Source organism: Euprymna scolopes, chromosome 30 (genome assembly GCF_053919585.1).
Source record: "Euprymna scolopes isolate OS-2025 chromosome 30, ASM5391958v1, whole genome shotgun sequence".
NCBI lineage: Eukaryota > Metazoa > Mollusca > Cephalopoda > Sepiida > Sepiolidae > Euprymna > Euprymna scolopes.
The window spans coordinates 31,529,916-31,543,894 of record NC_136511.1 but is presented as its reverse complement, the minus strand read 5'-3'; the positions used below and the strand labels follow the sequence as shown (position 1 = coordinate 31,543,894).

General features: G+C 33.5%; 1 protein-coding gene across 1 annotated transcript in view; it reads right to left on the bottom strand.

Annotated features, from left to right (window-relative positions):
• The window catches only part of LOC145254736 (presequence protease, mitochondrial-like), a 98,796-nt gene that overhangs the window by 11,043 nt on the left and 73,774 nt on the right, over positions 1-13,979 (bottom strand). The window contains exons 19-23 of the mRNA XM_080113470.1: positions 13,622-13,787; positions 9,078-9,178; positions 6,338-6,446; positions 5,492-5,601; positions 2,706-2,759 (exon numbers count right to left, since the gene is read on the bottom strand). Coding sequence (XP_079969596.1) covers positions 2,706-2,759; positions 5,492-5,601; positions 6,338-6,446; positions 9,078-9,178; positions 13,622-13,787 — 540 coding nt within the window. The remainder of the gene's footprint in view (positions 1-2,705; positions 2,760-5,491; positions 5,602-6,337; positions 6,447-9,077; positions 9,179-13,621; positions 13,788-13,979) is intronic.

The window sequence follows — 13,979 nt, the reverse complement described above, 5'->3', positions numbered from 1 at the left end:
TTTCTTTTTTTAGGAGATATGAGTGGGTTAAGTGAGTATGGCCTATTTTTATTCTTGTTAGTTTGACTTCTTCTAGTCTTGTCATCACTGTTTCCTCCGTTCTTTTCCTGAGGTTGGGCTTCACCTGCTGGAGCTTGTTATTCTTGCAGGCACTCCACGACTCCTGCCACTTGGAAGTGATGTCTATCCTTGGACCTCTATTGTTCCTAATATTCATAAATGACCTCCCCAACAAAATTGCCTCTGAGATGGGTATATATGCTAATGACACCACACTCTATAACAGTCATGGCAAGAAAACAAATGAACACATATCTAAAGAAATGGCAGAAACACTAGAGGATGACCTCCAATCTGTAGTGGAATGGGGACAAAAATGGATGCTCACATTCAATGCTGCCAAGACTAAACTTGTTTCCTTCAACAATTACAAGAAACCTTCTCTACCACCTATAGCAATGGCGAAATACTCTTTATCTGAGAGTACATCTTTCAAACTCCTTGGCCTAACGTTCACAGGAAACATGAGTTGGAACAATTACATTGAAAGCATTGCCAGGGCTGCTGCGAAGAAGGTAGGCTCTCTCTGCCGTGCTAGAAAACTATTAACACCTGAAAGTATCCTGTACCTCTATAAGGCCACTATTCGCCCATGTATGGAGTATTGTTGTCATATTTGGGCTGGTGCATCTGCTACTAGTCTCTCGCTCCTAGACAAGGTACAAAGGAGAGTCGTCAATATGATAGGTCCTGAACTGGCATCTAAGCTTCAGCCTCTGTCCCATCGACGAAATGTTGCATCCCTCTGCCTGTTCTACAAGTATTTTAATGGTGAATGCTCTGATGAACTGCAAGCACTTGTGCCCCCACGACGTAAACACCCTTGACAAACCCGACAGGCTGCTAAATCCCACCCCCACACAGTAGAGATCCCTAGATGTAAAAGATCTTTCTACTCCAGTAGTTTCTTCCCCAGAACCGCTAGACTTTGGAATTCCATTCCAGATCCCTGCTTCCTCAACTGTACTGACATGCAGAAGTTCAAGTGTAACGTGAACCAACATCTTGCTGCCCAAGTCCCTACATAGTATTCCAGTAGTTGATGCCCCTGATAGTAGCCCCCTACACCAAAGTGGTAATGTGCCTTGTTTGGGATGAAAAAGTAAAAATATATATGCATATATATAAGACACTTAAAGCAAAAATCCTTAAATAAAAGAACATTAACAATTATTAAATGTTTGTATTACATGAACTATTGTTCTCATTTTCACAACATTTCGGCCAATGTAACCTCCGATCTTCTTCAGATCCATCTTGTCGAACTTGGGAATCTTTTGTCACTCATCAGAACGGATGACACTTGAAAAATAATTGTGAATTACTTAAGACTTCTACGCAGTCATAGCTGATGAAATGAGAGTATGTTACTGCCATGGATTAAATAAGGGACTCAGTTTGAAATTCCAAAGGTTGACAGATTAAATAAGGGACTCAGTTTGAAATTCCAAAGGTTGACAGATTAAATAAGGGACTCAGTTTGAAATTCCAAAGGTTGACAGATTAAATAAGGGACTCAGTTTGAAATTCCAAAGGTTGACAGATTAAATAAGGGACTCAGTTTGAAATTCCAAAGGTTGACAGATTAAATAAGGGACTCAGTTTGAAATTCCAGAGATTGACAGATTAAATAAGGGACTCAGTTTGAAATTCCAAAGGTTGACAGATTAAATAAGGGACTCAGTTTGAAATTCCAGAGATTGACAGAAATATTCCCGTCATCGTCTAATGTGTGTCATGTTTGTTTCTCAGTCTGACAGAATTCACACTTGCCGCATATTAGCTGTGTATTCAATTGGAAAACACTTTAAAATAAGTTAAAACACAAAAGAACTTATCCAGCCAACTTATCTTGCCTTTGGTATCATTTATTTATTGTATATTTGAATTTTGAATCCAATATTTTTGCTTTGTTAACTACTGCTAAACATAACCTTTAACATTAGAACAGTAATTCATACCGTTTTTAAATTAAATTTAATGTAAATTAATTAATTAGTAATTAATAATATTTCTTACTAAAATTCAATTTTGACTTCTTACACTCACAAGCTTATAATCCAAATTTAAGCTGAAATGAATTTGATGGATTAGAATTCCTTTTCGGAATGAAATTTTGGTAATAGTCAGCTAATGTACTTCCTAACTTCCAGCATGGCTGCTACCACAAGCAGTGACAAAGCAAATCAGTTCCTTCACTTTTTTCTTTCACATTTATATCTCCCCTGTGGTTGTCATCTTTTTTTTTTTTACGTTTTTCCAGTCGTTCTTTTTTATTTAATAATCATTCAAAAGTTCTTTTTAGTCTTATTTTAATTAAGAAATATTGAAATTAGTTTTGTTTTTCAAAGAATTATTGAAAAAACTTTTTTGTGCTTTTTTTTTAAAAACTTTTTTGGCAATATTATGAATACGTTTTATTTTTATGTTTGAAATTTTATTTTGATTTCAATAATTTTATTTTTATACTTTCATATTTATTATATGAATTCAAAGAAAAAAACTTGCAGCTTGAATGATCTTGCAGAATACAACACTATTGCAATAAAAAAGTAGGAAACTGTTGTATCACCATATGCTTCAAAAAACATGCAAAGAAGAAGATAATAACGAATTACATATAATTTTGAGAAACAAATATTAACCTGATTTCTCTGTGAAGAAATTTTGCTGACATCAATCTGGCCAAAACACTTAACCTGAAAGTAAAAAAAGATTTAATAATAAAAAAAAAACATCAAAGTTTTTTTGAAGGAGGAAAATAATTTTAAAATAGGAAAAAAATATATATATATATTGTATATATTATTATACTGATACTGAGTTAATCAACGTTTGTTTCCTTGAAGTTTTTTTTTTAATATATTTTATGATTCTACTGTTTTGAGATCAAATTCTGTTTGTAAATAATTTTGTCTTAATTATTTTCTCAGATCAGTGCAAAAATTTGAGTTAAGCCTCCCATCTCTCAAGTTCAGGAACCTAATTAAGACTAACCCCATCATTCGTCATTTAACTTATGACTTGTTTCAGTCGATGTTCTGCCCATCAACACTCAAGATCATTCTCTCATTGTTTTCTTTGAACAGTCAGTATCCTACAAATATATTGACTTTCAAATATATGTTGGACACATCCAACTGTCCCTTAGCTTACTACAGCTGGCCACATCCACTCCTTGGTCAACTCCTCATAAGTTTAGGACCGCAGCTAAAACAAATCGACGACGACTACTACTACTACTATTACTATTATTATTATTAAAAGTTAAAAATAAAGAACATTATTATTTGTGGAATTTGGAATGGATTAGTAGAACAATAAACCAAAGACTAGGAATACAACCTTGATGAAAAGAGTGTTAAAATACTCAAAAAATTAGATTTAAAAATAACAGATCTGATTAAAGAAAACATGATTTAAAGTCGCATGTTAAAAGATGCGAGTTGAATGACATAATAGCAATTGAGAGTTAGACGTATACAGTATTAGTCAGTAGACGGAGAGTTGGAAACGGGGTCAGCTAGCAACAGGGCCTTACGGCCTTATACGCCAGGGGAAGTAGAATTTAAGATGCTTGCAATCTTTCAACGAGAAAGCATTTGGAATAAAAGTTGTCTGAAAATATAACCAATTCTCGTTCCTTCTTGCAACTTTTATAAACTCATTAATCAAAATCACTTGATGGACCAGGCATGTTCTCCTCCTTTTTGACCTGAATATGATTGAGTTTTGCAAATGAAAAGAAAGATGTCCCGTTCGTTTATTGTAAGGAACTGTTTGTTTATAAATTATTATATCTCCTGTTGAAACTGTAACTATATGTGTAATGTATTTATGTAACACAGTTATACATGCATCTACAAGGAATATTATGAAACACTAGACGACACAAAGAAACTTATTATATACACACCTTACATATATATATATATAGACCCTTCACACTTCTTGAAGAGAGTACAATGTAATAATCTCACTTGGTCATCTCGGTTTGTAAGGTTGAGGACAGCTTTTAGTATCACATATTGAAAACAATGAACAAATATGTCTACAAAATTAAATATTATTGATTGTTCACATATATAAAAACGTAGAAAACGATGAAATATTATTGATTTCTTGCTAAGAAATTCTCATCATTTAATAGAGAAACTTATTGGCCAATTCGTACATATCAACCGTTCTCATGAAAACACATAAGATAAAACTTATGGGAATCCCCATAGCATAGTATACACGTTCAGAGATTACAGTTAGGATATCTGCAGTGGAACGAGCTTTCCTAAATCCATATTGTTTGTCAGACAGAAGTTTAACAACTGTAAGTTGGTGGACTAGAGCTTGATTAATTATGAACTCAAATATTTTGGCGAAGAGAGAGAGGAGGCTTATGGGCAATAAGTTAATGTGTCAGTTTTTTTTGCTATAATTCTTGTAAACTGGTACCAGGTAGAGTTTGATGCTAACTAATTGACAAGGATGTTAGCCTTCTCAGTCGCCGTACAAGCAACCTCATGATTGTTGGATAGTGAAGGGATTGTTGATTGCCCATTATTTACTACACTGTTGTAGATTTTCCAGAAATCATGAGTTCCTAATTTCTGCACTTCAATGCATTTTCTGATGGTTTTGGTGTATTCTATCTTCACGGGAATGTTGATCATGCTTTGATAATGGTAAGAATCACCCTAAACTCTCGACCCAAAACTGAAGAGCCATTGCTAGAAACTACAAGGTACTATAAAAGGCTGACTAGGAAGCCATCAAAGATCTCATCAGAGATGCCCCATGACGAAAAATCTTTTCTCTTCCTGCAGAACAGTGTGCAAATGAAACCACTGAATGGTTCAAAGTGGCAATTGAAGCACATGTTTCTACACGTAAGTTATATAGCAAACCCCACTCTCCCCAATGGTTTACTTCTGCTTGCACAGCTGCCATTACTCAAAGACAGCATACTACAGATTTATCCAACATAAGTCCAGTACAAACAAACAAAAGTTTATAAAATCTAGAAGTAATTGCAAGAAAGAAATAGCAACAGCTAAGAGAGAATACACCAAAACCACCATTTCATAAAGGGACATAACTCTTTTATCCACAATACTATTTCAGAGCAATCTATTTCGATTGTATTTTTAATATTTAAGATGCATTTTAAATGGTATTTTTATTAATACTTAAAAAATAATTTAATTGCATTTATTTCAATTTTATTTTAATATTTTGACACAGATTTTTACTTGACATTAGGAATACGATTTTACAAGGCCTTTTCAAAACATTTTCCTTATTTTAAAGGATTTTTCAAGGTAAGAATAGAAATGTGGTCTTTTCAAGACAAAAATGAAAATTTAAAAACTTTCAAGTCTGTTATTACTTATAGATTGATGAATTTTAATTTATAGAAATGATATTTTTTACAAACCTTGGTGAATCTGGATGTGTGTAATGAACAGCTGGAACTGATTTCGACACATAATTAACAGTGAACGGCATCTGAAGATGAGTCTGTGTAGAAGTTGGTGAAAAATCTTCCTATGAGAAAAAAGAAAGTGGAAAAATTATACAAAATATATTCAATTCAGCTTATACACAGTGATCGTTATAGTTTGACAATGATTTGATACATATTATTTTCATTTATTGAAAAAAAAAGGTAAATCTTTTAGCATCAAATTTGGTTTTAAAAATGATTGCTTATATTGTTGGATATTTGTCAGGTGCCCCGGAAATGACGTCAAAGGAAAGTCAGTCAGATCCTGGATCTAGGTGACTGGGAATGACGTCAAAGAAGTCAAAATGGGAGATTAGGTCAGGAGACAGACAGTTCAAGACAATACATGGTGGAATGCTTTAACATAGCACACAATGAAAAAAGGAGAGAAAGCGGTGATGACGACGTGCAAGACAAACAACACATTGCCAAACACGCCACACGTGCCATCACTAATATCATAAGTGTCATTCTGAAATCGAAAAGGTTGATTTGAATAAACAAAATATTTCATAACCAGCTGTGTGTTTTATTTTGCTGCCAAGTGTATATATCAAGACGATGACAAAAGTTGATTTTTTAGAAATTATATAGACTGAAAAACATATTGGACGACCGGCCACAGTAAATATATGTAGAAAGCCCACTGAGCCATTTTTCGTATGTTAAACAGAGATATGTCGTCTCACAATTGACGTATACTATTGTTTTTTATATAAAATATTAGATTGAATTAACTCAGATTATTCAGAGTAAAAAAATAAATACCAAACTTACTTTTGTCAAGATGTTGGATTCACAAAACTCTCCTGGGAGGACTTTAAAAAATTGATCCAGTTTTTGAACCGTAACAGGCATGAACTCAGCACCCGTGTTCACAGAAGCTCTATACATGAATTAGGGAAGATAAGATATGAAAATTAGAATATATCACATAATGATATGCAAAATGTAAGTAAAACATGTTATTAGTAACATTTTAGTTTTGAGCACTATTGGAGCAGATATATAGTAAATTTATTTCAAAGCAAAAATTCTGAATTTATCTTCTATATATGCATATAGATTGACCTGTTTTGTTTAGATCAATAAATGTCTTAAGAAAATGTTCTTTATATTGTCAAATATTTATTTATGATGTTTGGTTCAGTTGTTTTGTTTTATGGCATATTATCTCTTTTCTGGTTATTTAATGCTAAATCCGATGATTTTCTTAAAAGATTTTATGTTTCAAGTTTTTTAAATCTCCAAATATTTATTCATGATGTTTGGTTTGGCTTTTTGTAGAGAGAGTCAAAAGTAAAAAAGAAAATAATTTTTGTTTTTTATTTTTGTTGTTTAATTTGTTTTGTCTTTCATATATTCTGTCTTCACGACTTTTCAATTTTTGAGATATGTATTTTATTCACACACACATATGGAAAATGAAAAAATAAAATTATTTATCAGCAATGTTTTGTCTTTATTTCAAGACTTTTTCAAGATGTGAAGAAATGATGTACAAGTACAATATTTTAAAATATCTGATGTTTTGTGCCATGAAAAAAAGATTTTTTTTCAAATGAAACACAATCATTAGAATTCAAAATATCTGGTGCAATTATGACATAAAAAGAGTGTTTTTTTTTCTTTTTTCAAATAAATTCAAAATCTATGATATTTTCTTGAATTCTAATGCATGTTTTGTTTGAAATAAACATTTTCTTCATGTCATAATTATACCAAATTTAAAAATTTTTTGTTTGAAAAAAAAAAAAAACAACAAAAAATGTTCATGTTCAAGGGATATTCAATATTATAAATAGAGCATTAATATAAGACAAAATATAATGATGACAAATAAAAATGTACATTATTAATTCATGAAAGATTAAAAAAACAAAAAATACAACAAAAAATATTCCTTATTGCATAAAATTTTAAAAATTAAGCTTTTTCACTCAGAGGAAATTACTAGCAAAAGAAAAGTAATAAAATTGCTAAAATAAACTTTGAAAATTTCAATGTTTGAGAAAGTGATTAAAAATTGTAGAAAGATATTGAAAATGATGTTGATAAATCCAAATATTGTCAAATAGCAAAATCTGATCAATGAAATTGGTTTGTAAATAAATTCTTCTGTTCATTGGCAACGCTCCTAAAATCAAGAGACAACCTGACACCTGTCCAAAAATCATGCACATGACGACATGGCATCGAAAAATGGGTACTCCTGCAGTATTTTACCCACCGATTTCACGATCTTAGCTGAGCGTTGATCGACATCCGTCGGAAAACGCCGGAACATGGCGAGCGGTACGATACTCTATCAGCCAATCAGGGCGCTTCAAACGAACGCACAGCAGACGAATAATTTTCATTGAAATTACACACATAGCGTTTCATTTCAGTTATTTTATTGTTCAAAGTAAAAATACACAGCCTTTCATTTCAGCTATTTAATTTAGCGATAAAAAAAAAACCCGGGAGCTGTTGGAAACATATTTATGCGAATTTATGTGGAGACAAAAATTTGGACACAACCCTTTTGTCTCCATAATAAATCAAATCGCGGAAGGCTACCCGGTTTGGGAAGGAGCTTCTTTCCACATCCTCTGAAAACCCTTTGCTCCCTACTTTGCCTCTACAGTCAGTAGAAAATCTTCCAGTCGGAACTAAAGATAAACAGTAATTGTTGTCCCCCCCCCACAAACATTACTGAAAAAAAAAACAAAAAAAAAACATTGTTGTTACTGTTTAATAACGTTTTGTTAAAAACAAACAAAAAAAAAACATTGAAGTGTTTATTACTGTTGCTTACCCCCCCCCCCAAAAAAAAAGCTATCGGAAAACAAAATGAACCAAAAAAAAAAATATTCAACAAAATAAATTTATTTTACTTTAAAAACACTTACGGTAAGTGTTTGTGATTTATTTTATCCAAATTTTTTGTATTAATTTTATCCATTTTGTTGTGTGTGTGTAATATCTTTTCCTTGTAATGTTGTTGATATTCACATACTTTTAGCGTTCTTGCACCGTAGCTCCGAATTCTCGGCTTTCGTCGGCGTTAACGCCGAAAGCGTTCGTCAACGCTCGGCTAAGATCGTGAAATCGGTGGGTAAAATACTGCAGGAGTACCGAAAAATGTATTGATCTCCGAACAAAAATCATTATTCAGTCATTTTGGATTGCCAACATCACCTACTTTTACATTATCACGACTCCAAAATCAAATGGTTCCAGGTTCACGCCTGTATACAGCCACTGTTTGCTTGCAGTGGGCACATATCAGTCATGGACGTTTATCCCTCAGTTTCTATGAACTGTTACCGCAAGCAGAGAAAATCAGAGGGAGTAATGCTCTAGCACAATTATCAGTCTTTTTGAGTTTAAAAAAAAAAAAAAGAAAAAAAAGGGACAATTTTTTTTTTTTACCAGTTAACAAAATAGTCACACTCATAAATTTAATTCAGTTAAATTTAAAAAAAAAATGAAAAAAAATACAAAAATGAGAAAAGACATTTTTTATTCTTACCGGAGATTCTTAATCGTGAGAAGTTCTTTGGCAATCAACTGAAGTTTTTGAACAACTTCGGAGACGTCTTCCATTTCTGCCAGCTGTTTCATCATGTTTACCTACAACAGAAAAAAGATGGAACAATCACGTTGGAATGAAACAAGAAAACTGTTGCATCATTTTCTTTCAATATTTACTGACCTTCTGCGCAACATCAAGTGATCTTTTATTAAATGTGAGTTAATCAACGTTTGTTTCCCCAAGACCTTTCTTTCCTACATCTACAATATAAATCTCTCCTGTCTGTTTAAATGTATCTATGTATGTATGTCTAAAACTTTTGACAGAGGTGACGGATTTTTACGAGATCAGTATCGTTTTGAAGCTCGACTCTTCGGAAAATTGGCTAAAAACATTAATTCCTTCACCCTCAACCAGGCACTTTTCTACAGGGAGGGGTCACTTTTTTTCGTCGATATTTTCGAGAGTCATCCCCTCTTTTCGATTGACTAGCCTTAATTTAAACCTACGTCACTTTCGGTTTGGTGATGAACGCAACAGCAAAGACATCACATATTTTTTTTTTGTTTTTGCTCAATACACACCTCCAAACACCCAGGCAACACCGGGCACCAAGGCTATTAGTTTTTTTATAACACAAAATCTGTTTTGGGATTGAGTCATGTTTAAAGAAAAAAAAAAGCTGTAATTTATAATTTTTTTGCCTTTCCATGGTTTAAAATACTATCAATCATAACCAGATTTTCCAGACTTCAATGAATCAGGACTTGAAAGTGGTTGAGAGAATTTTTTTTTTTTTTTTTTTTTACTAGAGAGTCATCACTTATTAAAGCTCAAGGGTCACTTAAGGATGAGTTAATAAATGTCAGGTAGACTACGAGAACTTGGGTCGAGTTTTGGTATTTAAGAGGACTGGGGTCAACAAGAATTTATTCACATTACATTTGAAAACAGTCAGCTGTGAAACAGCCACAGATGGACAGTTCTAGGAAAGAAACTTTGCTCATGGAATTTTCTGTTTAGTTTTTAAGATAGTGACTCACCAAATCACATGGAATGTTTATTTGTCAAGTTAAAGATTCGGAGGAATTTTATGGAAAGCAAAAGTCTAAGAGTTAACAAAAGTGATGATCAGTGGTTGTAGTGTCGGAAAGTTCACAGAAATCCTTTTCTGACCTAAATATGATTCATCTAGACTTCCGACAACGTTTCCCGGTTCAGTTTGTAGAAAGAGTTAGGAACAAGTCAATGTTTTGTCGTACATGTAAGCATTGGTTGGTTGTTGCAGCGTTCACCCTAGATCGGTTGAGCCGGCTCGATCCAACAAGTTCACTACATCTTGTATAATGGCCGACCAGACGTGGCAGTCAGAGGCTGTTGCCACTATAAATGTGAGCTGTTCATGGTTTCATAGGCAGAGCGCATAGAGGCAGGGGCCAAGAATCATTTCACTGTCCTAAACCAGGGCTTGAGTTAGCCACCACAGCGTTTCTTCCAATCCGGTGGTAGTGCTGGGTCGATGACTTCATGAATCAGATCACCTGGGTTTCGGCAAAGCGCATGGCTGAACTAGCGAAGGCATCTGGCAAGGAGGGATTGTTGAAGCATTGGACACAAAAGAAGTGCTGTGGAAGTACAAGTTAATAACAGATGATAACCAGTTCGTGTGCAATAAATGTACGACAATAAAGACAGATGATAACTCAGATGTGGAAAAAGAATATTTGTTTGACGAGACTATTGAGGTTCAGAAGTTTTATAATCTTGATGATGCCATTGGAGCACAGGGAGGATCTGGTGCTGATGCGATTGCAAAAGTTAGGAATGAATGGAATAAATTCATAGAACTTTTGTCATCACAAACCAGCAGAACATTACCACTGTCAACCAAGAGAAGAGTCTATCAGGCAGGTGTAGGCAGGGTGATGATGTTTGGAAATAAAATCTTGAAGATGTGTTGCATCGAGAGAAATGATATGAGAATAATATATGAATATTTTTTTTATTGCATTTTCACCCCAAGGCACGGTGCCACTTTGATGTAGGGAGCTACTTTCTGGGACAGAAATTGCACGGATATTACGTAGCAGCAAGATGTCTGTTTACATTACATTTGAACTTCTGCATGTCAGTAAAGTCAGGGAAGCAGGAACCCGGAAGGGAATTCCAAAGTTTAGCAGTTCTAGGGAAGAAACTATTAGAGTAGAAGGCTTTCTGGCATCTGGAGATCTCTACTGTGTAGGGGTGGGATTTTGCTGCTTGTCAAGGGTATATATGTTGAGGGGGTACATGTGATAGATATGTAATGTGAGTCTTGGAGACAAGCTTAGATTTGATAACATATCAGAGGAGGATTAAATTTGGAGAAAGACATATGCAAAATAGGCATAGTATGAATAGATGTGCTGATGAAAAGGTGAATGCAAGAGGATGGACCAAGTTCCTAAATTTCTGCCATTACGAATCAGCAGAGCGTTACTACTGGCAACCAAGGTAAGAGTGAGTAACGTTTAAAAATTGCAGTCAGACAAGAATATGAGAAAAAAAATTGGTATAGACTACAAATAATTTATGTTGTTCTGTTATCTTTACTCGTATATAAAATGCACTGTGTGTCTGTGTGAATTTGTTCCCTATCGACTCTGAAACAGCTGGGCCAAGTTTTTTTTATTTTCACACAAATGTACTGGAAGCTTCTTAGAAAGTTTTTGTAATGAATGCTGCCGATAAGAATCGAACGATTTGAGTTTGAGTAAAGTTAACACCTTATACAAATGTAATCGAAAAGTTTTATCACCACACAAGCAAAAGGGTCCAGCATATAAAATCAACAGTTTTTTTTTATAAGAGCATGGCGCATTCAAAATGGATATTTCTGTTTAGAGCACAATTGAACTGTGATACTTGACTTTTGCATTTTAAACTTTAATTCAAGCCGTTATATAAAAAATAATTTTATAAAATCAACAATGTAAACTACAATGAATTGTGGACTAAGGCACTGTGGGGAGGCATATGAGGCTTTCACTCGGTGAATCATGGTGGGTCTCTGATTAGAGCAGGCAGTCAATTGATTTGATTGAAAAAAGAGCAATTTCACGGGTTCTGATGACAATACAAGTATTAGAAGTGTGGAAAATTTGTTGATCATCATACAATCCCAGGCAATGTCGGGTGTCCTTGCTAGTATATTAATAAATGATGAATCATTTCCATTTAAAATCCACTCAGTATTATGCATGTAAAATTGAGAAAAACCCACTGGAAGTGTGTCAACATTATGTAAAGAAGCAAAATCAAAACAAAATGGCCACAGAATTTGACCTGATGTTTCATTTTTTTTTAAAGAAAAAGAAAATTTTTTTAAAAATCATATTTTTACTAAAAATGATTCTTCGTTTAATAATATTCATATTATATCTGTCTGTCTGTCCATTTCACTTTTTCTCGGAAACTACTGGACCAAATCTGGCTGAAATTTTGTATGGACCGTTTTATAATAAGGTGCAGCAAACTAAGTATTATGGTACCCGTTTGATGCATATTGAGGGATTAGCAACGATCAATATGGATTGGTATTTTATGCAAAAATACAAATTTAATCAAATCCACCATCAATTTGATAGAAAACACTCATCTAAGTCAATGGGCTATAACTTTTGCCCATTTTTAATATGTTAAAAAGTCTAGCTTATTAATAACTAGCAGGCCACCTGGCGTTAAATACGCATAAATATTATATTTTAATTCATATAGAAACTGAGACATATGCATGTGAGTATTATGTTTTTTCTGAATAGTTTACTTCTTTTAAGTAAAAAAAAATTTTTTTTTTAAAATGCTCGAGCTGAGATCGAAAACAAGATAGGGAGTCAAGTATGATAACCATTAAGCCAGCTTGACACACTCTTTAAAAAGTGTTTTCAAACCTACTTATTCTTAATATAAGGAATCTGAAATGTGAATGATTCATACATGATCATTTGTGAAACAGCTGACAAATAAATAAAAATCCAATGCGCCCCACCCCAACATTTTCAATTTTTACCTCTTAGCTGCCCTTTTTTCCAGATAAAAACAGATTTAAAAGTTTTCTAAATGTCTGATTACCCTATATATTTCAAGTCTGTAGATAAAAAATTTGTTGAGTATATAGGTTGAGAATTGTCTTCAACACTTTTATAGATATATTGATAATATAAATTAATATTTAACAAAAACAACATAAAATCATTTGTAATACCTATACTGAATTTTTCTTGCATTTTTCTCTGATTGCAATCTTTAAAGCTCACTATCAGAGAAAAATGGATGAGTCTACCATGCGATATTGATTGAAAATAATTGATGTTTAGATTTTTAGATTTAACACTGTTCTAAAGCAAATTCTATTGTCCAGCTTTTCCATAGATAAGGGTTCATCTTTCGTCAATCTCAAACGTAATTATGATCTCTGAACCCAACAGAGACGAGTATGTCAACTTGTTATAAAAAAAATGTTCTTTTTATGATACAAAAGGGAAATATATATTTTTACAAACCTGTGTGACTCCTGAAAACACCTCATTCCATTTGGCCAGTGGAGTCAAAGTTGAAGCAGAATGAGTCATGGCATATCGGTGTCCACTGCCGGCCAGACTAGCGGCCATGTCAGATGCAGACATTCGTATCAGAGTGGTCAAGCGATTATGGTCAGAAAAATTAGGCCTAAAAAAAAACAAAAAAGAAAAACATAGAAGAGAGATCTTTATCATATCAGATTCTTAAAAAGGCAAATTAAAACCGTATGCAAGTCCTTGACGACTGTTGATCCCAATGTTTGTGCATCATAGTTTTCTCTTTATCTTCATTTCTTATTCTAGCCATGTCATCAATGGCGCTGATGATTGCTGAGGGTAC